This window comes from Lissotriton vulgaris, chromosome 10 (assembly GCF_964263255.1).
Source record: "Lissotriton vulgaris chromosome 10, aLisVul1.2, whole genome shotgun sequence".
NCBI lineage: Eukaryota > Metazoa > Chordata > Amphibia > Caudata > Salamandridae > Lissotriton > Lissotriton vulgaris.
The window spans coordinates 1020914667-1020938425 of NC_141698.1; the positions used below are offsets into that span (position 1 = coordinate 1020914667).

The following is a 23759-nucleotide window of genomic DNA, read 5'->3' on the forward strand; positions in this document are numbered from 1 at the left end:
TTTCTACTTTAAACCAACATGGTTTAGAGGATTGTATTGCACTTAAGGGGGTTTTGAGTATTCTCTGGCTAGACTAAGTCATGGAACAGATGAGGAGGATTGGCTGCCCCGAACTGTTCACGAACCCAAGTCCACTACGCCACTGTGATATGAGGGGCATCAAAAACATGTTTTGGCCAGGCACATGGGGGAAAGGGAGGGTACGGAACTTGCCACACCCACAGTGGGACAATATATAATGTTGACCACAGGTCCACTCGGACAGCCTTATTTGTTGTTTATTAATAATGTCCACCACCGTTTCCTACTGACCAGATTCAGATTAAATTTTATACACTGTTTTTTAGCTGTTCCTAAAGGATTTTCAAAGCCAATTGTTTTAAAGCCCTGTCCTTGTGATAGGTTTTTCATAGCAAGACAACATGCACTTTATATTTTTCTGCGAGTTTTATAGTATTGTACGGTAAAGAAATATCCTTCCGTTGGCAAGGACTTATAATTTTGGACAAGTGAGGCCCGCCCTGGTTTTTCTACAAATGCTCTCTCCCCATGATCTGCTTTGGAGTTGCAAGATTTTTTTAGGAGCTCTAATACACAGGAAGAAGTTGTTTAAGGAATAAAGAGCTCCTATTTCATTCTGTGTCTAGGGGAATTTTTCACGTATTATTAATTCTGGTATGTATCACAGACTGTTCCCGATTACACCGTTTTCGTGCTTGCACTTTACATGTCCAATTTTTATTCTTCTGATTCTGTGTTTTTGTGTTCGTGTTCTAATGTCTTATTTTTAAGTATGGGCGAATTTTGCGGATATGTGGTCTGCGAATTCGCGCAAAATTACAAAAAAGTCTGCGAATTTGCAGATTTTCCTGCAAAATCGCAGATTATTTTGCGATTTCCATCTACTCAACTGGAGTATTTTCTACTGGCTAGTCAGTAAGTGCTACCTCGTTGGGTAAATGTATAGTGCTTTTCCTACACTGCAGCTGCGTAAAGGGCCAGAAGATTTGTCTCTATTAACCATGTGTGCCTGTAACTTTGCCACCGCGCCAAAAGGTGCCGAGGTCCCTTGACTGAGCTGTCCATCATAGTTGGGAAAGGGCTTGAAGAAGTTTGATACCGCTAGTGTGTGGTGCGGGGCTTCTATTTGTGTCAACATGCCTCTTGTGAATAAAGGGTCAGAGAGCGAGCAGGGCAGCAGGTGAGGAGAAAGCAGCCTCCTGGTCACAGGAACTACACAGAGATTGCTCTTGAGAAACTCAGGGATGCAAAGACCTCCCTCGGGTATTACGGCTAATTTTCGACGGCAGATATAGGGTTAAAGCACACTTTGCCCAGCCTCGACTGTGCTCACTAATGCTTTTGGGCTGATTAAAAAGTTACTGAATGCAAGCTTCAACTCGGGCACCTGCTTTATTTATATCTGTAAGTTCTTCCTGTTGAGGTTTATTTTTTATGACTGGAGCCTTGTGCCAGAATGAATCCTGCCCTGCATAGTTATCCACGAAGATTCCACCGTTTTGTGCAATACCTCTACTCAACTGGAGTACTTTCTACTGGCTAATCCAGTAAGCACTACCTCGTTGAGTAAATGATAGTGCTTTTCCTACACTGCAGCTGCGTAGGGCCAGAAGATTTGTCTCCACTGACCATGTGTGCCTGTAACCTTGCCACAGCGCCAAAAGGCGCTGAGGTCGCTTGAGTGAGCTGTCCATCATAGTTGGGATTGGGAATGGGCGGGAAGACGTTTGATACCGCTAGTGTGTGGTGCGGGGCTTCTATGCATGTTCACATGCCTCTTGTGTATAAAGGGTCAGAGCGAGCAGGGCAGCAGGTGAGGAGAAAGCAGCCTCCCGGTCACAGGAACGGGGATTCCGCTCGAGAAAGTCAGGGATGCAAAGACCTCCCTCGGGTATTACAGCTAATTTTCGACGGCAGATATGGGGTTAAAGCACACTTGCCCAGCCTCAACCGTGCTCACTAATGTTTTGGGCTGATTAAAACGTTACTGAATTTGAGCTTGAACTCGGGCACCTGCTTTATTTATATCTGTAAGTGCTTCCTGTTGAGGTTTAATTTTTGGCCCACAGGAAGCATTACAGAGTTAAGGCAGGTGCCCAAGTTGAAGCCAGCTTTGTAAACATTTTAGAATGGCGCCAGCAAGCACTCAGCCAGCTTGCCTGCGCCATTCTAAAATGGGTACAAAGTTAGCTTCAATTCGAGCACCTGCCTTAACTGTGCTTCCTGTGGGCCAAAAAAAAAATCTGCCTGCTCTGGAATTTGCAAATTCTTCGGCAATTTCGTGAGATTCGTAGATCGCGAAATTGCTGAAAATTCGCAAATTTCGCGAGCGGAGCGGATTTTGCGCCCATACTTACTTATTTTAACTTACCTTCTTACAAAAGAATTTAGTTGTTTTTTATTCTTATCAAATTGGAAATGAACATGCACTATGTCTGTTTTTGAATATCCATGTATAAACAATAAAAAGGATGGGATGAAATGGACAGGATTCAGTTCCATAAAGATAAGGAACAGCAATAGTTTACACACAGGGTAATCTCAGATAAATTGACATGGAAATGTAGATTTGTTTTACACATTTTCAGATTATTAATTGTTTTCATGTAAAAGATTGTGAAAAAATAACATAAAAATGTATGATATAAAAATTGAAAAAACGATTTTAATTAATACAATGCACTGATTTTTGGATATGTTCAAAATCTTTTTAGGCCCTGATAAATCCATACTAATATAATAAAGAGAGAGCCCAAACCTTTGAGGCGGGTAATCTCAGGAACCACAGCACCAATTACAACACCCAATACAGTGTTGGAAAGGGCAGTTGCAGCAGAAGGTCATAGTCTATGCAGACGCCCACCATATACATTTAAAAGGTAAAAGAACCGTGCCAGCAAAGTAGTCCCTTGTGAGCGTGTCTGCGTTGTTCTGTGGGCGTGTGCTGGGGGTGTAACAAACGCTGGGGGTGTGTGGTACATTCCACCCTTTATGCCATGTCTCATATTGTGTGCTAATCCCACCCTGCTCCCTTTAAGTACCCCTGCACCCCATAATCCTATTCATAACCCACCCTTAATCCTTAAAATACCCCAACACCCTTAAACACTAACCCATCTAAACCCTAAAAATACCCCTGTACCTCAAAACCCAAACCTAGCCGTGAACCCTATAAAATTAAATACCCCGTACCTCAAAACCCATACCTACCCCTGAACCCTAAAAATACCCCGTACTCCAAAACCCAAACCTAGCCCTGAACCCAAAAAATACCACTGTACCCCAAAACCCAAACCTACCCCTGAACCCTAAAAAACCCCTTTACCCCAAAACCCAAACCTAGCCCTTAAAATACCCCTGTACCCTAAAAACCCAAACCTACCCCTGAACCCTAAAAATACCCCTGTACTCCAAACCTACCCCTGAACCCTAAAAATAACCCTGAACCCTAAAATACTACTGTACCCCCCAAACCTAGCCCTGTACCCCAAAAACCCAAACCTACCCCTGAACCCTAAAAATACCCCTGTACCCCAAACCTACCCCTGAACCCTAAAAATAACCCTGTACCCCAAAACCCTAACCTAACCCTGAACCCTAAAATACCACTGTACCCCCAAACCTAGCCCTGAACCCCAAAATACCCCTCTACCCCAAAACCCAAACCTAGCCATGAACCCTAAAAATACCCCTGTACCCCAAAACCCAAACCTAGCCCTGAACCCTTAAAATACCCCTGTACCCCAAAACCCAACCTAAAACTAAAAATACCCCTATAACCCAAAACCCAAACCTAGCCCTGAACCCTAAAAATACCCCTTTACCCCAAAACCCATACCTATTCCTAAACCCTAAAACTACCCATGTACCCCATAACCCAAAACTATATCTGAACCCTTAAAATATCCAAACACCCCAAAACATATACCTCAGTACTGTTAAACATATACCCATACTTACCTTATCCAAACATAAAAAAAACATGCTTTTACCATTCATGTATTTACAACGAATTTTGTTGTAAATGTATGCGTGGTAAAAGCATATAAAATGGAATGCCATGCGTTATAATGGCATTGCGGAGTCATGGTACTTTCGTAATGAAAGTATGCGGAGTGATGGTATGCGGAAAGAAAGTTGCGGAATAATGGGTGTTTACCCTCCCCCGGTAAGTTCATTGGTGGCACAGCGGCCCACATCTCCAGCAACATACTCATATTTTTTTCACCACCATTTGAAAAATGCACAGGTCTCTCTCATTGATGGCCAGCACCGACATACACTTTAAGACACACCTCCCGCCACAAGTTCTAGAATTGCGAACTTTAGAGCTGGGGAGCTACTTCGAATCTTGGCATCAGCTCAACATCTTGTGATTGCCGGCAAATCGCTTTGTCTCCCCGTGCCTACCACAAATGAATGTGTTCTTCTGTAATGTAAATTGTGCTCATGCCATGTTGTTGAGTTTGCGCCATATAATATTGCAAGGAAAAATAAAGTAGGGAAACTTGAGTTCACACACCACTGAACGCGCACTCTTAAGTGCATCAGCAGTGTACTGTGAATCGGAGCGTTTCACAGGCCTGTCACAGATAAGAAATGCTATCAAAACGAAATCCTACAAAACAATATACTACTGGCCGGCAGCAATTCATACCCGGACAACGTCGGGACGGGCTGCTAGTTCCTTATAAGGGATGAAACACGTTGGCTGGGTCTGCAAAAAAAGTGATGTTTTTTTAATTGAATAAAGGATTTTAAGATAACATACAACATTTGATGATTTACTTTAAATTAAAGATAAGAAGCTTGGTATACATGATTGAAAACTGAGTGATTACAGCTACTAAATCGAATGACCATAGAAAAGAATAAGAATACATTATTGCCCTCCAATGTATGAAAAAACCATTACATGAGAAATGTAGTGTTGTGCAGTATGTGCCCAATGAAAGCATTTGCTGGGTGTATGTATGCTTGTGAGAAGTAAAATACATGATGGGTGAAGTGTTTTGCAGTATGCACATGGGGAATGTGTGTACCGGCAATGGGTGTGTTTGTATGTAGCACACCATTACACAATACAGAAAGGAAACAGTACTGAGCAGTGCACACAGAGGGATTGTGTGTGCTGATTGTATGTGCGCCTTGGGTAGCACAATACATGGAGGTGACAGTACTGGACAGTATCTGTGCTAATAATAATAAGTCCATTTGTAAAGAGCCATGGTTACACTAATGCCAGTGTGTCCCCGCGCTGCGGTAACAATAGCCGTGGTCAACCCAGAACCCTCTGATTTATCCTTGAGGAAAAAGATGTGTTTTAAGTTTTTTTCCTAAAACATTTTTCTTGGGTCTCCATCCGGAGCTCCATCGGAAGGGCGTTCCATTGTTTAGCCGCCAATAGGCGAAAAGATCTGCCACCCATTCTCGCCTTTTTTATGGCCGGCACACATACCAAGCCAACCCCACCCGACCTCAACAGACGTGAGGGGATGTGTGAGTACACAAGGTCAGCTAGATAAGCAGGAGCCTTTCCCCGCAAAATAATATGGCAGACACAGAGTGCTTTAAAGGCAACTCTTTCTTTAATTGGGAGCCAGTGAAGTGCCGCCCGTGCTGCCCTGGCAGAAGATCTTCTCGGGCATCTCAGAATGAGGCGGGCTGCTGCATTCTGCACTCCCTGCAGGTGCAGTAAGCATCTGGCTGGAGCGCCTAGATACAAGATGTTCCCGTGGTCTAGGCGAGAAGTCACTAGTGCATGGACTAGTGTCTTCCTAGCTGCCATAGGTAGTAGGTCCAAAGTTTTACGCAGGACCTTCAGAATTCCAAAGCACGTCCCTGCCACCCGTTTGGTTTGTTAGTCAAAAGAGAGGTTAGGATCTAGCCAAACTCCCAGGTTTTTTGCCTGTGCACATGGCGTAGGTTCCGCCCCCCAGGTCCTGAGGCCACCATGCCGACGACCATACAGTTGGGGCCCGTCCCACCACCAACACCTCCGTCTTATCACCATTCAGCCTCAGGCAGTTATCCGCCATCCATGCGGCCAATTCTTGCATGCATGACCTGAAGCTGAAGGCGGCCGACTCTGCCGCCTGGGTTAGGGAGACCACCAGCTGTGTGTCGTCCGCATAGGACACGACCCTGATCCCAAACCTCTCGGCAATCCCCGCCACGGGAGCCACATAGATATTAAACAAGGTCGGGCACAAGGTCGATCCCTGCGGCACACCTTGTCTCAGCTTGATGACCCGGGAGTAGTACTCGCCATGTCTCACCTGGAAACACCGCCCGACAGAAAAGATTGTAACCAGCCCAAGGCTTTGCCCACCACCCCGCCTTTCTGCAAGCATTGTACCAGGGTGTGGTGGGCTACAGTGTCAAAGGCGGCACTTAGGTCTAACAAAATTAAGGCAGCTGTTTGACCTGCATCCACAAATTGTCGGATGGACTCAGTGGCAAAAAGTAGAGCCAATTCGGTCGAATATCTGGCTCGGAAGCCAGACTGGTTAGGGTGCAGAAGCTCCTATTCCTCCATGTGAGTCGTTAATTGTAATTTCGCTACTTTTTCAGCCACTTTAGCGAAATATGGCAAAAGAGAGATAGGGCGTAAGTTGTCTAAATGCTCTAACTGAAAGTGCGGTTTCTTCGGGAGCGGCAGAACTACAGCTTCCTTCCAGCAGTCAGGGACGCAACAAGTATCAAAGGAGGTCAACACCAGGTGCCTTATAAAAGGCTCTAGGCATTACAGACACCCTTTTAACCTTGTAGGCGGAGCTGGGTCCTTAGGAGAACCAGACTTAATGCTGCTACAGATTTTAATTAATTGTTCCGGGGGGGTGGGGGGGGGGGGCAAATATCGAAAATTCTTTCAGCCCTCCTCCTTCCTCCATACATACTCCATCTTCCATCCCAAACTCGCCGCTCCTTGCCACTTCCGGGAAGGTGGAATATATTTTTTCCACCTTTTGGGAAAAGAATGCGGCTATCTGGTTACAAAGCCCCTCTGAACCCACTGCCGGTGCAGCTAAGCTATTAGTGGAGGTTAGCTCTTTGCACACCTTAAAAAGTTCCCGGGTTGAATCTACTGGCTGAGTCAATTCTATCTAGAAAGTGTTCCGCCTTAGTCTTTCTGATAAGTTTGTGGTAGTTCCTTAACTCCTTTCTGTAAGACTCTTTCCCCGGCTCCGAATAGTCTACCCTCCAGCGCCTTTCTTGCCGTTTACATCCCGCTTTCGCTGCTCTCAGGGACTCTGAGTACCACGGGGCATGTTTTTGGTTTCTGAACTGTTTTTTTTTAGCCCATGGGGCCGTACAGTCCAGAGCCTCCATGATGCGACAATCACCGCCCCCTGGCGGGCCATCCTTCCCGAAGGCCTCAGTGAAAAGCTCCTGCGAGAAAACCCCCCACCTCCTACAGACCGCTATCTTGCTGCTATGTGCCGGTCTCTTCGTCTTCGGACGTCTGATCGCAAATAGCACCAAGTGGTGATCCGTCCAGATAACAGGGCGGGAGGTTCGGACCACAATATCCTCCCAATCTGCCACCAAGGGGTTCAGTAGATGCCCTTTTATATGGATGGGGGCCGTGGATCTAAGTTCTAGTTGAAGAGAGGCCATTTCCTTGCAAAATTCACTAGCAGTGAGGCAGGTCCTATCCTCCAAGTATAGGTTCAAGTCTCCCAGTACTATGAATTTCTCATACCTCAAGGCAGGTTGCGCTAGGTAATCCAGAATACTGGACGCAAAGCCTTTAGCCTGACCTGGTGGTCTGTAGATAAGGACCCCCTTCATAATGGAGTTCCGATCCACCTTAAGCGTAAAGGAGCCTGTCTCACACTCCGTTAAGCTGATTTCCTCCAGCGTGCAGTGGACATTATGCTTATGAATGATAGTAATGCTTACCCCCCTACCATCTTTCCTATCCAAATGACTTATAGCATAGCCCTTGGGAGCTGCTTCTATGATGTCAGGTCCTGATTTCTCACCTAACCTGGTCTCCGTGAGTAACAAAATATCAATTTGGTCATCGACCAGAAGGTCATAGACCTCCAACCTGTGTTTCCCCAGTGATCAAAAAGTATAAAGAGAATCCCTGGAGAAAACAATTCACTCACTCGTACTACTTGTAATCACTGGTCACAAACTAATTTATACCGTTCACAGACTTTTTTTTATTATTAAAAAAACACACACATGTTGATAAAAAAGAATGCATTACATAATAAATTTTGTTATTAATAAAAAGACTGACACTTCATACAGTAAATAAAAAACAAAGTTAAAAATAATTCATCAATGTATACAGATAAGACAGCGAAGACAATAACACATTTTAGAGTGTCCACAAATCCTAACCACGTTTATCACAACTTAATCTAAGGCAAACAATACAACACCTATGAATCAAAAGCACAACCCCAAAGAATCAAGAACATCTATTTCTGTTACTGATTGCAAGATTCAAAAGCCCTTGTAGTGTTTTTAGGACAGATCTCATTTCACAATTAACCTTATTCCAGTAATTTACTGTGCTTGAATTCTAGAAACAAAAAAAAACGTTGACGCGTTTCGGTGTCACTGCCTTTGGATATTGGCACACCTTCCTCAGGACAATTTCGAAGTCATTTGGGGTTAAAATCATGTATCCTTCCTTAAGATTAAAGTTCTGTTTCTTTTTAGATGGGTAAGGATCCAAATCCACGTTATGCTGTGTCCTAGATTAATGTCTTTGGAATATACGTGGTCGTAAAGGGAGAATCCCTTGCCTTTACGTCTCTTCAGGTTCGTATGATCGCCCTGCCCATATGGTAAACCACCCTCTGGGTGCCGGAGATTCACCTTATCTATGGAGGAGGCCCCTGCGAATGTCGGGGGTAACCTCTTCCCCGTGGTATTCTTTTCCTTATTTAATTTCCCAAGCACCTTTGGATAGCGGTGAATGGCTTTATTGGAGAGATGCCTGATCTTTGCAATGATCTGCTCTCGAACGGCCACGGGTACGTCTGCTCCTGTATTCTATATACAGGAGCAGACGTACCCGTGGCCGTTCGAGAGCAGATCATTGCAAAGATCAGGCATCTCTCCAATAAAGCCATTCACCGCTATCCAAAGGTGCTTGGGAAATTAAATAAGGAAAAGAATACCACGGGGAAGATTCTCTTTATACTTCCCGTATTCTATATACAGGAGCAGACGTACCCGTGGCCGTTCGAGAGCAGATCATTGCAAAGATCAGATTTTGTAGTTCGGACTAGACTGTTCCCATGGGGCACAGGGTCAGAGCTGATTTGCATGAAGCCATTATCTAACCCAGGGTGGTGTGGAGTGCAAAAAACAATGGATTTAGGCCCAGATCATTGTACTGGGGTGAATGTAAGACATTGATCTACATTCTGTCCATCAAATTGTTTTTTGTAATTTTCTCCCTGAGTGTACTGGGGTAGCTCAGACGTGGGTCCCAGAGCCTCCACACCACTGGAGTCAAGCTAGCTGGGCTGATGAGAGGTGTTACCTCGAAACCGGTCCGGTCCTCGGATGCTTGATTCCGGTCTGGGAAAGATATGGCTGTGTAGTTCGGACTGGACTGTTCCCATGGGGCACAGGGTCAGAGCTGATTTGCATAAAGCCATTATCTAACCCAGGGTGGTGTGGAGTGCAAAAAACGATGGATTTAGGCCCAGATCATTGAACTGGGGTGAATGTAAGACATTGATCTACATTCTGTCCATCAAATTGTTTTTTGTAATTTTCCCCCTATTGTGGACCCTAGAGCAGCAGCGCCTGCCTGCTTGCCAAGACAAGTGTGCCTGTGAGAAAGAGGAGAGCGTTGGAGGGAGTAAGGTCCAGTGGGGAGCTCAGCCAAATGGACTCCCAGTGCAAGATGTAAGGAGATGACTGCTGCACCGATATGGTCATTGCATATGTGCAAATTCCAGTCGGCAACCCTGTATGCCAGAAGGGGGCTGCCATTAAGATAATCATGAGAGGAGTGCCGTACGGGCTAAGTGAAGCCATGTGGTGCTCGTGGAGGTGACACCCTATGCCAGGAGGGGCCACCATCAATGGCATATTGGAAGGGCCAAAGCCTGTGTAGAGCCTAGAGGCGTCCCCAAATCACAGGAGAAGCTTCCGAAATTTAAGTAATTCGGAGGGTCATGCCATCGCCTAAGAAATCTGAGCCGTGATGCGTGGCAACATGGATTGACCCAGCACTGCCCCTGTGAAACTGATGAATACGCAGTGTGTGCATCGTTGCATCATCATAACCCCGGCAAGGAGTACAGCAAAACAACCCCTGCCGGTGTGTGGAGCACAAGATTTATTGACAGGAGAAGCACTGGTGCACTTCTGACTGCTGTTGCTCTAGCCATCTGTGCGTACTCAGGAGAGATCTTTGTGTTATGAGTCGAGTTCACTGACCTGTATTCATACTTCCCCCTGTGCGGGAGCCTTGGTCTGCTGGAACCTAGCTACCACTGGGAGTCAAGGGTAGAAGGAGCACTTAGCCCAGTTGCTCAGGATCCATAGCAGGATATCAGAAGTGAAAGGATTCAACCCCCATGATTGGTTCAAGTAACCACTGCATGCCATGAGGCCATTTGAAAGGGGTTTTGAAAATGTCCTTTCAAATACTTCCCAAGTGTTATATGCAAACCCAGCAGACCTGTCAAACAGGGTTTGACACTCTAAGAGGATTTGATATTGTAATGTTAAAAAGGATGCTCACAGCACACCTTTCTGCGGTGATGTATGATAGAACCCCACATGCATTTATCACACATTCCTTTACAACCCAGTTTCTACCCCGACTACATCACGTATTCCTTTACCACACATGTCGTTACAACGACTTGCGTTAGGGGGCACTGGACTTTGGAGTAGTAGAACTTAACTATTCCAACTCCAGTCTACGCAACAGTAGGGAAGGTGTGGGTTTGTGGAGCATTGGTGGTCCTGGTGTTGTTGAAATTAGTCTTGGGGCCGTCATGGGTATCCCTGTATCATGCTCATTGACTCTATGGCACCTGTGGGTGTTCTGGTATGGCTCTTGGCTGTGTTTCCTTTCATGCTGCAGGTAGTCGTCCTGCTTAACACCAGCAGAATTCAGGTGTAACATTCCTGGTGGTAACGTGGGTTATCGCCAGAATTAATTTCGCATTGCAGTTGTGAAAGTTGTGATGTCATTTCTTTGTGTGCAGAACAATATACGGACTGGGCAGTGTATCCTGTCAAGATCCAGCACCTGACGCACTATTCCTAATCAATATAAATACAATGAGATATCATCATTGATTTTGTGTGTACACTGTAAGTGCAGGCCCTACCTCAGTGCATTTCAATACATGATTATAGTATTTAGAATAAATCGCAAAGGTGCACCTTGTGTCTTTTTGCACGGGAACTGGTACGCTGCATTTCATTATTAGCACTTTAATGCAACTAAAGTTGAGATAAATCTAGCACAGTATTCAGAAGTTGGTGCAAACTGCAGAGATCAACAGTATTCCCACGATAAGTACTCCAAAATTTAACTCCATGGTGGATTCCAGCAAATAACAGTAATAAGAACAAGAAAGAGTCACACAGCAGTTAAGAAACTGATCAAAAAGGTTTATAATTTTTTTTGCCAAACTTTATTTTTTTATAATCATATATAAGCCATAAACTATTTTCAAATGTTATTTTTTTATTAGTGTATCTATAAAAAAAATAAACCAATAAAGAAAATTTAACAAATCTAATAGAAAACAATGAGGTGGAAGACTCCTGTGGGGACCATGGATGTCGACGACAGAGCTTGAAAAATAAAGCACAAAATTAGGACGTGTGTAATGCGCATATCAAAAGACTGAGAGAGAGAGAAACAGAGAAGGAAAAATAAGCCAGAGAGAAAAAGAGAGGGAAGGAAAGAAAGGGAGTGACAAAGGGAGAAAGAAGAGAGATAGAAGGAAAGGAATGAAGAGAGTGAGAAAAGACAGGGAAGTGAGAGAGAGAGACAGACAGAGACAGAGACTGTCGCCTCTGCGCATCCATGAGGAAATAATTACCTGGTGCCATCAGAGTGCGCAGCAGTGGGCGGACTGCACGTGCCAGTCAAAACCCCGCCGATCTTAGATGTGTTGCTGAGTCCTAAATGGTGGAGACCACATCCAATTGTGCGCGTATCTTACAGATGTCGCTGAGTCCTGAATGGCGGAGACCACTTGAACTTCTCCACGGCCCGGCATATCTCACACATTTCGCTGAGTCCTGAGTCCTCAATGGTGGAGAGCACCTCAGGGTTTAGTGCCGCTAAGCCTGTGGAACTCAAGTTTGTGGCACATGGTGGTAGGCTCCGGATGTCCACATGAGTTTGGGGTGGCACTAACCCTATGCATATGAAGTCCGCTCCAAGGAGATGGTAGGCCGCTGACGGCCATACAGCTATGGGTGCGACTTACCTTCTGCCCAACTTTGCGCGGACTCTTTATGGTTGAGACCTGTGGAGCATTTGCCAGCTAGTCTGCACCGGTGATAAAGGATGAGACGTTGTCGATCTATTATATTTGCATGGTCATATAGCCTGTGCCGCATGTGCCGGATGGGTGTGGTGTGTGTGCAAACCTGCCCTCCGGGAGTGGCCGTGCGATGTGGAGAACTAGACCACTGATCTGCACAGCAACAGCGAGTATGCCTGCCACAGGTAGCTATGTGGGACCACCGTTAGAATGTAATTGGAGTGGCGTGGCGTGGCGTACGATGGAACAGGGCAGGGATAGACACAATGACGCGGACAGCTCGTAGTTCTGCATCTGGGAAATATGCTTCACTGATCGAAGGGAGTCTGGTGCTGTGGTTGCTGCAAAGATGTTGGGGTCACTGCCCTTCAGGACTCAGGACACAGTTACACATGTGGGATCGGCTTGTTTTTTTTTGTTTTTTTGTGTGCATTTTTTACATTTATTTTATTAGAAAACTATGTAAACTAACAACAAAATAATAATAATCTTTACTGCATCTAAAGCACAACAGGTATCTGCTTCTCTTTGGCTCATGTTGTCAGCTGATCTATATTTTCCTTTGTTCTGTTTGCCAAATGGGCACTTATGATCTCTGCAAACAAGTTCCTCTTCAACAGGTTGTAGGCAAGAGGCAGCAGCTGGCCCACCACCTTGTGGAAATAATGTGGCCCGTAGCAGAAGAGGTCTATTCCAAGCTCATATCCCTTGCCATAATCACATTCGTCATTTGCGAACTGAATGAAAGTCATCATTTCCTGAATGGGTGCAAACGCTTTCATCCGTAGGTCATCACTGGGTGCTTCGACAATGGCCTTGCATATTTTTTTGAGGCTTGCGTCTGTCTCAGGAAGCTCTCTGTAACCAACATCATTTTTATCTATCACCACAATCAGGCCAGCTCCATGAAATGATTTAGTCACCACCTTTTTATCCCTCTGTTTCATTTTGAGGGTTTTCTGTTCTAGTGAATAACCATAGTCTTCAGCTGCCCCACACAGCTTTTCATCCAGGTCTTTCAAAAGGGTACATGTCTTTTTATCTGACACTTCTTTAAGCTTTTTAGATAAAAACAACCTGACCGCGGCAAAAATGTTATCACCAACTTGAATAATGGTTCCATTTTGTTTTGCTTCATTTGCCCCAACAAACACTGGTAGTTCATCTGGAGAGTCCCTAAAATATCCCATATGGTACTGTGTTTTGCTGTCACCAACAACAACAGTCTGAAATTCAGGAGGATCATAGAAAAACCGATAGTGTAGGTTGAAATTTAACTCCGATTTTTTTGATGTTTTGTGTTTCCCAGCGAGTACATCATATGGACCAACAAGCTGAAGCCCGAGGCTTGATTTGAGAGCATCACAAGTATTTTTTGGATCAAGAGCCTGACAGAATGTCCAAAAGTGATAGAAATCTTCTGGCATCCCAAGTCTATACAGACTTCCCACCTCCTGTCTCAGGGTGTCTGGAAAACTAGCTTGGTTTGACCGCATCTTTTTCTCATTTTTAGCAGCCTTTTCACACCAGTAATCACCATTCTCTGACCGTCACGATCACGTCACGTCACGAAAGGAGTCTAGTACTGTGGTTTACTCACAGACTTGGAGTCACTGCTATTCAGGACTCAGGACACAGTTACACATGTGGGATCGGCTTGTGTTGAAGAAGGTTAGTGGCTCCATGTGTCGACGGTCTTCCACAGTGTAGGTCAGAGGTAGCGGTGAGCAAGAGCCCATAGCCATGTGCATACGTTGGTGGCCCCACCGGCCTGCGTAGTACAGGTTCAGTGGCACCACGTGTTGCTGGCTTTCCTTATGCAAATATCCTTCACTGATTGAAGGGAGTCTGGTGGTGTGGTCAGTGCCACGAAGTTGGGGTCACTGCCATTTAGGAGTCAGGAACCAGTTACACACGTGGGATCGGCTTGTGTTGAGCAGGGTTAGTTGACACCACGTGTCGCCCGTCTTCCACAGTGTAGGCCGGAGGCAGCGGTCAGCAAAGGACCATAGGCAGGTAATGCTGACTTGAGCTGCACAGATTGGGAGTATTTGGTCTTATTAACACAATATAGTCTCTTACACAATTTGTGTCGCTACTAATCTTGAATTGTGAACCGTGTAACCCCAGTGTAGGGCACAGGCAGCGGTCAGGATGGGCGCACAGCCACATGGCATTGAGTTGAGCTGCACAGTTAGTGACACCTGGAGTACTCGGCGTGTATTCAATCTGCGATGATACGTGGTCCCGACGGGTCATACTGAGAGCATTGTCTTGCCTTGTTAAGGCCACGAGAGATGACTTATGGTGCAGTGAGTTAGTAGCACCTGAAGTACACAGCGTGTGCGTATCCTGCGATGAGGCGTGGTCCCAGCGGGCCGCACTGAGAGCAATGCATCTTGCAAAGTGGACTGCGTCATCTGCAATCACCATTGCATCTGAATTGTGAGCCCTGCTGTCCGCAGTGTAGATCGAAGGCAGTAGTTAGCATAGACATCAAGGAATGCTTTTTGTCACTTCTTGACAAAATCTGAGGACATAGAGTACAATTCTCTGTGCAATTAATAAATCAAGTCTAAATTCAATTTGTGAACCCTGCTGTCCGCAGTGTAGATCAAAGGCAGTAGTTAGCATAGACATCAAGGAATGCTTTTTGTCACTTCTTCTTGACAAAATCCGAGGACATAGAGTACAATCCTCTGTGTAATTAATAAATCAAAGCTGAATTCAATATGTAAACCTTGCTGTCCGCAGTGTAGATTGAAGGCAGTAGTCGGTACAGACATAAGTCTGCGGTGCTGTGCAACTGGGTTCGCAGGGGGCCTGTGTGGAGGAGGCCCGTGGTCATGACAGCAGCCACGTGCCAGGCTGAGGGCAGCCGCTCTGCAGACTCATTGGTCTTCCCACAAGTGAACCACGCCCAGGGCATGGCCTATTTATTCATACTCCTACACTGGAGTGGCATACGTTAGACCAGCCCATTCCACTTTCGCTTCCAGGGGGTGGCCAACACAGCTACATGACAGAGATCTTCCCCACTGCCTGAGGTAACATGGTTGCGTCCACTGTGCACTACATTACAAGTATCAATAGTATATCTCCACATGGGGAGGTTTGTGCTTTGCATAGTGAGGTCTGTGCAACACATCACCGCTACACTTGGCATTTTGTGCATTATTATTGATGAGTGACTTGCCTCCTTCACACATACTTGGTTGCCACATCTCCCAACATTCAGCGATTGTGCGGCTGATGGGACATGTTATTTTGGAAGGTCCGTTGTCCTGTTTTTCGCTGCCTCGGTGTTAGTAGCGGGGGTGGTCCGGGGGGGAGGTTCTGGTGGTGGTGGCGCTGCGTGTTGTGGCCTTGTTGAGTGTCGGAGCTGCATGAATATTACCTCTAGCACATGTTGGTCTTTAGATGTGGGCTGTGAGTTGGGTGTAATTCACGCAGTAGATAGTTGAACTCCTTACATCAGTTAAAGGTTGATGTTAATTTCTTACTGGTAAGTCGGCCTATCGCCTGTTTTCAGATCACATTTGGAGAATCTGACCTTATGGGCCAGGCGGCGCAGGGCACGCCTAAGATCTCCGGGTTCATTTGCCTTGGCAGACAGAGACACGTGACACTCTGTTAGGCGTAGAAAAGCAGATTTATTAGCTGCAGCTAAGCACAGTTGTCCTGTAAGTACACCAATGGTAGGTTCTCAGGAGACTGCCACTTTATTCCGTGGCGCACAATCTATTATAGTACACAGGTTTACAATGCCAACTCCCAAAACAAACAAAACTGACAAATAGGAATAGTTTGAAAACAAGCTATTGAATGTCTAAAACACACCCTTCTTTCAGACCCTGTGTGCTCTCCTCCCCTCAAGTTAATCAACACTAGTGCCCGTAATTTAATTTGCAGGTGGTAGAACAAGTTTGAATGCTTCAAAAGACAGTTTATGTAACAAGAGAACACACGAAGAGAATAGCGAAGGTCAGTTAAACAAGATAAAGTCAAGAAGAATGGTGGGACCCAAACAGTGGAGTAAGACATGGATTAATCAGTCTAGACATGGATTTACAGACTCGACAAACCCTGACATCGGTTTCGTAAACATGGGCAAGAGTTACTCTTTAACGAGAGAGACACATAGCAGCTGAAAAGGCAAAAACATCGCGTTCACCGCGTCCGCCGTGCTGCCTGAGTGAGGCAACACAAAATGGCGGTTAAACACAAAATGGCGGGTAGATACGAAGCATAGTCAAACCACGTAACCTCACATTGCAGATTTAGCTGGTTGTTGAAAGTATAGGGAAGTGGTGTTTTTAGTTTTTTTTGCACAGGAACGCCTACTTTGCATAGCAGTAGCGTTAGTTGTGGCTCTGGTTTGTGGCGATTTTTTTGGCAGAAGGTATTGATGGAAGAGTGGTGAGATTTGCAGTTTTCATCAGGTTGAGAATGGGATGATAAATAAAAAACACAGAAAAAAAGATATGTTTAATGACCATTATAGTTAGAAATGAGCATTTAAAAAACCTTTGAAATTCACTGAAAAAAAGCATAGGTTTTACAGACATTATAGTTAGGAATTAGCATTTAAAAAGCCTTAGAAATTTGCTGGAAAAAACATAGGTTTCAGGGACGTGATAGTTAGTTGGACATTTCACTCATACAAAACGATAGAAATCCCCCTTTTATAGTTAGTTGAGCTGACTATAACTCGCGTGCGCGCAATGCTCTGATGATGACGTCACATATTACATCATTCATGACATGGTCAGTTACATCACTGATGACATCACTGATGACATCTCAAATGACATCACTGATGACATCACTGATGACATCGTCCACGAGAAAAACTGATGCACCTCGTCAGACCCTATCATAACACTTGATACACCAACTCTAAAATACAGACTATAATTTTCCAAACCATTAACACACCAATACCAGTTAGTACATATCCACTCACTAATTTGTGGGTCTACACACCCATCCACTCATTCACCCTTACAGTCACTCATACATACAGTCAGCCATCAATACAGCATTATCATATCCAGTCACATATCTATAAAGACACTCAGACACTGCCTCTCATTGAAAGAGTTAATCACACATCTTGTCAGTCATGGAAATAATCAATCACACTTTCATTTACTCATCTGTACAGTTATACACATACTACTCCACTTATTTAAATATATAATAACACATACTTACACTCTAATACAATAACTAACACAAGCACACAGTGATCCACACAGGCACTCTCACAATTACTCAGTCTTGCATATACTCATTTATATACTCCAACACTGATATATACTGCCTTTTACATATGCAGTTACTCACACATGTACTGCTGAGGCATTCATTCACTCACCAAGACACTCGTACACACACTCACCCAGCCATAGAGCCCTTCACAGATACAGACTTGAACACATATACCCAGTGAATTATCCACTCATATATCTATCCACAGAGTTATACCCCTCACCCACCCATACAAACACTCAGACAAGCAATCAATAGCTGATATAGATCCTCATTTAGCTGCTAACCAAACAATGCACCCGCTCACACACCAACTGACAACCTAAACTGTGTGAATGTCTGTATCAGTTGGTAACACATGTATTAAGGAAGACATAATTAATCACTCACTTATACACTCAGTCGCACACCTACTTAATCATGCATCCTGATTCTTATAAACCCATTCATTGTTCAATACACCTTGGCACATATATATAAAACATATTTACATTTTATAGAAACACATATTCACTGGATGATGTCATCAGTGATGTCATTTGAGATGTCATCAGTGATGTCACTGACCATGTCATGAATGATGTAATATGTGATGTCATCAGCAGTGCATTGCGGGGAGCGAGTTAAAGTTAGCTCAACTACCTATAACAGGGGACTTTCTATCGTTTTGTACGAGTGAAATGTCCAACTAACTATAACGTCCCTGAAACCTATGGTTTTTTCAGTGAATTTCTAAGGTTTTTTAAATACTAATTCCTAACTATAATGTCTATAAAACCTATGGTATTTTCAGTGAATATATATATATAAACACAGCTGCACAAAACTCACTAGTACTGCAGAATTCTGGCGCGGCACCCCCCTAAGGGAGGCATGATACACATCCTATGTCTTTGCCCATCACTGCAATCATACTGGGAATCAGTATGGTGACACATTCGCTAGATGAGTCAACTGCTCAACCTGCCCTGTCACACAGCACTCAGGATGTCATCAAAATTAATAACCACAAAAAAAGATGGCTGGATGCAGCATTAGCCTTCACAATGGTTTGCATTCTAAGGCAGTGTAAATAGCCCTTACTGTCAGATATTGAAGAATGATACACACAATGAAAAGAATGGCCACACACGAACGAGTGGCATATAAGGTGAATAATCAGCTATAAGGGTTTGGAGATATTTGGGGGATTAACTAGAATAAATATTCCTGGACGGGTGATACACCTCTATAGGTGACATAAGCTGATCATATCATTGAGCCTCGTCTAAGGACCGTTCTCAATTTCTCATTCAGCCCTTTCCAGCTGCACATTCTGGCAATCTCTGCCACCAGATAGCTATGACCACTGGACTGACCACGGAAAGGCTGGTTGCGTAAATAGCTGACTACAGAATGCAGAGAATGCTCCAGTCTCAGCTTGATGGTTGCACAATATTACAAGGCCACCATTAGAGCGCTGCAGAATCTAAAAAATATAACAATAACATACAATTAGCAAGACATGAAGCTCTTGATCTTGGATTTATGTTTTTATTACCAAAAATTACCTATGTCTTTACGTACGTTGAGAAAGTGGACAGGGGACTAATTGTAAGATGTTCCAATTTGAATGAAACAGAGTTTATTATGTTCTTTGACACCAAACCAGGATATTTCTAGTGAGGGGTCTCTGACCATTAATATTAATTAAACAGCACTAAAATCACTAAAGCGTTTAATCAAGGGTCTATGGATGAAAAGCAATACCAGGGTGTGATTTATTTGTAAAATGCATCAAGCGCCTTAAAGCCCTAAATTATGTGAGCAGATTATTTGAAGGAGAAGAAACCATGTCATTCGCCTTTCCAAAGACATCTATGGACTTTGGCCATATTACAGGGAGCTGTTGGTGTCATTAGACCACAAACCGTGCACTTGGATAGTGAGGAGTACCGTGAGTACCCCCTCTGTTTTAATTTTTTAACTGGCCTGTAATCGGCAATACCTTTTTTAACTGGCAATACCTGTTTAATGTTTTTAAATATTGTGTACTGTGCTTCTTGTGGACTGCTAACTGTCAAATACTTTACTGTTCTCCCTAACCCATCCTTACTTGCTTCGTCTGTCCTTCCCATTCCTCTGTGGTTCGTCCGGGGCATCTCTCCGGTCCGCCGTGGCTCTAGGTGCTGTTTGAGCAGAGAGAGCAGCCCGGAAAGTAATTTGGAAGGTCAACGCCCACTATCCTTGGGTAGTTGACGCTCTAGTCTTTTAAGCGCCTTCCTCCGCCCCGGCTTCCAGTTCCGACTTAATTCGGAGCCCGACGCGGACGCTTGCGCACCACTGGAACGCCAAAGGCAAGCAAGTCTGCACCCGTACATGCCTGGACAGCACCATCCACCAGGAGGGCTGTATCTTTTTCCTATCCTTCATTCTCTTCCCCTCCACACGTCCATCTCATCAGGTCTAAACCACAATAACTGTGTATGGCTTTGAAGGCCTACTCAAGAGAGGAGCTCATAAAATTAGGGAATCACACTCAGGGAGCACTCTGCAGACAAAAATGATTTCCTGCGGAGAAGCTCACCCATTGGCAGTGTGACCTTTGCAAATTTACATGGACCAATAGGTTGTCCATAGGCAGGCATAAAGACTTGGGGCCCTCAATAGATGCCCATCTTAAAAGCAAACACCCATCCATTAGCAATAACAGCTCTAGTACCCCATCCTAACTACATTGCACATACTTTAATGCACGCTCGATTCCTAAACACGCTTCAGAACTATGGGACCTCCTAGACTCAACAAGGCCAGATATATGTTTTGTCACGGAAACATGGTTAACTCAGTCTCCTACCCGCCATAGCCCCAGCACTTCCACAAGGCTACAGCCTGAGATGTGATAGACAGCATAAAAAGGGGGGAGAGGTAGCCATACACCCAAAATCCCTCTAAGAATAGACTCATGTTCGTCACCCATAGTGGATATACTAATCATTCAACTAAAAGCTCAAAATAACACAACCTTGAAGGGATCCCTTGTTTATCGCTCACCGGAAAAGAAAAAGGACTTCAGTACCAGGTTGATGGAACATTTAGCACCCCGTATCCTAGCGGCAGATAACTTTCTGCTGCTAGGTGACTTCAACTATCACATAGACATCCAAATGGAAGAAGTGGCTGGTAAATCTATGATTGTTTGGTATTTCCACATGATTGATTACTTTCCAATATGCTCTGCTTTCCAGCGTATGTGGCAGATTGTGAGAACGGAGAACGACCACAGTGGTGCAAACTGGATGACAACAGCCAAAGAATGTTAACATTTTAAATTTGTGCCAAGACCTGATCAATCTTAAGTACTTGTTCATGTGTATATTTAGCTGTTATTTGAGTAGTTGTGCATGTGAGGGAAGCTTCTTACAACAGGGAAGCTTTTTTTGGTACAGGTTGTTAAACTCTAGTAAGGGGGACAGCATGCTGAGGAACAGCTGAAAATGAGAGTTTGTGTGAGAGGCTCCATTCTCCCTGAACCAAGCAGTTGCTCACTTGTGAGTCAGTATCTAAAATTTCAGCTTATTTTTATTTAAAAAACTATACAACCATTGTACAATAAATACAGCAAGTTTAGTAAAAAATAAATAAATAACAGAAAACACAAAATATGTTTCACTAACAAAACATGAGAGACTGGCATAGAAAGTCCTTGCATTGACTTAATTTGTCCTGTGCTTTTAGAAAAGTACACGATACAGCGGGACACAGAGAATTCAATACTGGTATAAATTTGAAGATCCAGCTGTCCCTTTCTTTGGCTCCCGGGGCGAATCATTCTTTGTGAAGCAGACATGATATTTCAGTGAGATCAGGGCTCATTTGTAACAATAAACAAATAATAAATGCCAATAATTAAAAAATAACGTTTTACAGTCCTTGCAAAGCACTGATGAGGTTCTAGGAATCTCAATCCTATAGTTTCTGGCCAGCCAGATGCTTCTTATTTGTACGGCTGAAAGGGGACCTTTTTGTTCTGTGAGACATGACAGCACTTCTTTTCATGAGAGGTGAGTACATGACTGTCACTCATTGTTTTATACAATGTTTAGATAATGTTCCTCTCCTTGAGGCGATTTTCAATTTTATATAAAACAACGTATATTAAAGATGAGTGCACCAGGTGCGTCATTCAACTTTTGTGAGAGGGATGTATTTTGATTGAACACTTTTAGTACAGGGAGGATGTCAGGTGTGAGCTGTCTGCACCTTTATTGCAAAGAGAATGCAAGGTGTGAGCTGTCTGCACCTCTACCGCAGAGAGAATGCCAGGTGTGAGCTGTCTGCACCTCTACCGCAGAGAGAATGCCAGGTGTGAGCTGTCTGCACCTTTACCGCAGCGAGAATGCCAGGTGTGAGCTGTCTGCCACGCTCTCGATCTCCTCCACCACTTCAATAATGGCTTCCGCCTGGTCTTGGTGGAGCACATGGCTAGCGTTGGAGCGGAATTTCTCATGGAGTGATTCTTGGCTGAGGGGCTTCCTCCAGTGTCCACAGAAGGTGTCACATCTGCCCGTCACGATCTCTCCGCTGTCCAGGAGCAGCGCTACTTCTCCGTACATCTTGTCGAAGTTAGCCACAATGTCCTCAGGGTGTTCCACCACCACCTTCTTCAACAGGTTGATGAGGTCAGGTCTCCTGAGGCTGTCCTCGCTGAAGGAAGAGATGCCCACCTTGCCATCCAGGAGGGCAGTGCCGGCGTTGAACTGGAAGGAGTGTCGGGCCTGGTGCTCAGACTCTGGGAAGGGTCTGTTGATGTACTTGGAGACTGGGACCCTCAGAAGAATGGAGCGGATGGCAGTGGGCTTTAAGGAGCCCATTATATTGATGACTTGGTTTCTAGCTGAGATGGCAGCGTCTGCGACCCAGTGCATGCCCAGGTGAGCTTGGAATCTCTTAAAGGCGATGTCTTGTTTCACAAAACGCAAAGAGAGGAGGGTCCCAGGGGAGGATTACCGACCTAGACTGCTATAACCCCGAATGACTTAATTACACCAACAACAAATAACAGTAGGTCAAGGATAAGACTTTCTAAAGCATGTATCTGTGTGAACCTAAAAGCTAAAAGGTGAAAACTAGCCAGTGGAACATCTCCCAGACTGTGCAAGTTCCCATCAGTCAGCTCACGAGACCGCCGTTCATCATTTGGGGATCGACACGTTTGGTAAGTCAAGTATCCACAATAGATTGGCAGATGTTGTAAGCCTAATCTATGTTAAACGTGTCAGTAGGGAAGCGTGTCTGTGAAAAACTGAATAGCAGTGCATAAACAGAAGAAAGTGAAAGTGAATCAGTGAGTGATAAAGCAACAGAAGTTTAAGATCGGGTAGTGATAGGGGGAAAAAAGTTTATTCAGTACCCCTTCAGTCCCAAAGTATAAAAACAGTGCAATAGTAGTGTAACAAAATAACTACTATGAAGTATCTTAGGTCGACATCTTTCTGCAGACTACTGGAGCCAGGTGGTCTCCCGCTGCTTCTTCAGGACCATTGCATGCTACTGCTAATAAAAGAATTAAAGAATTGATATCACCTTATATGTGATCAGTTACCATCTTCCTGGCTTCATAGAACAATCATCCAGATACATACAAAAGAAAGAACAAACAAGGCACTATTAGTATGTGCTTGAATTTGCACACTTGGATACAAATCCAATTGCTGACTTAAAAGTTAATAGTCATCAAAGACAGTTATAACTTGTCATCATGCTCGCCTGCTCACTCACCTTTGTGACTAATTTGCATATAGCCAGGTTCTGAGCTGGGATGGTGCAGTGAGCTAAAAAACGGCGTTGGATCTAGCCCTGATCCCTTGACTGGGCGAGAGTATTCTGCTTAATTCAGAAACTCTGTCCATCACCACCCCTTGTTGTTAAATATTTTGTCCACCATAAGCGTGGAAGGGTATACTCAGATGTGAGTCCCTTGCT

General features: G+C 44.4%; 1 protein-coding gene and 1 pseudogene across 1 annotated transcript; both read right to left on the minus strand.

The window, feature by feature from the left end:
- Positions 1-12949: 12949 nt before the first annotated feature.
- Positions 12950-14042, minus strand: LOC147689245 (histone PARylation factor 1-like). Its single transcript, XM_086940053.1, has one exon. It carries the CDS (start codon positions 14015-14017, stop codon positions 13055-13057), a length of 963 nt encoding a protein of 320 aa, XP_086796179.1. The 5' UTR covers positions 14018-14042; the 3' UTR covers positions 12950-13054.
- An 8117-nt stretch (positions 14043-22159) lies between these two features.
- On the minus strand, positions 22160-22702 carry LOC147689246 (cis-aconitate decarboxylase pseudogene; annotated as a pseudogene).
- Between the last annotated feature and the right edge of the window lie 1057 nt (positions 22703-23759).

Coding starts and splice junctions, on each gene's coding strand:
- LOC147689245 (XM_086940053.1), bottom strand. CDS start 14,017: ATGCGGTCAAACCAAGCTAGTTTTCCAGACACCCTGAGACAGGAGGTG.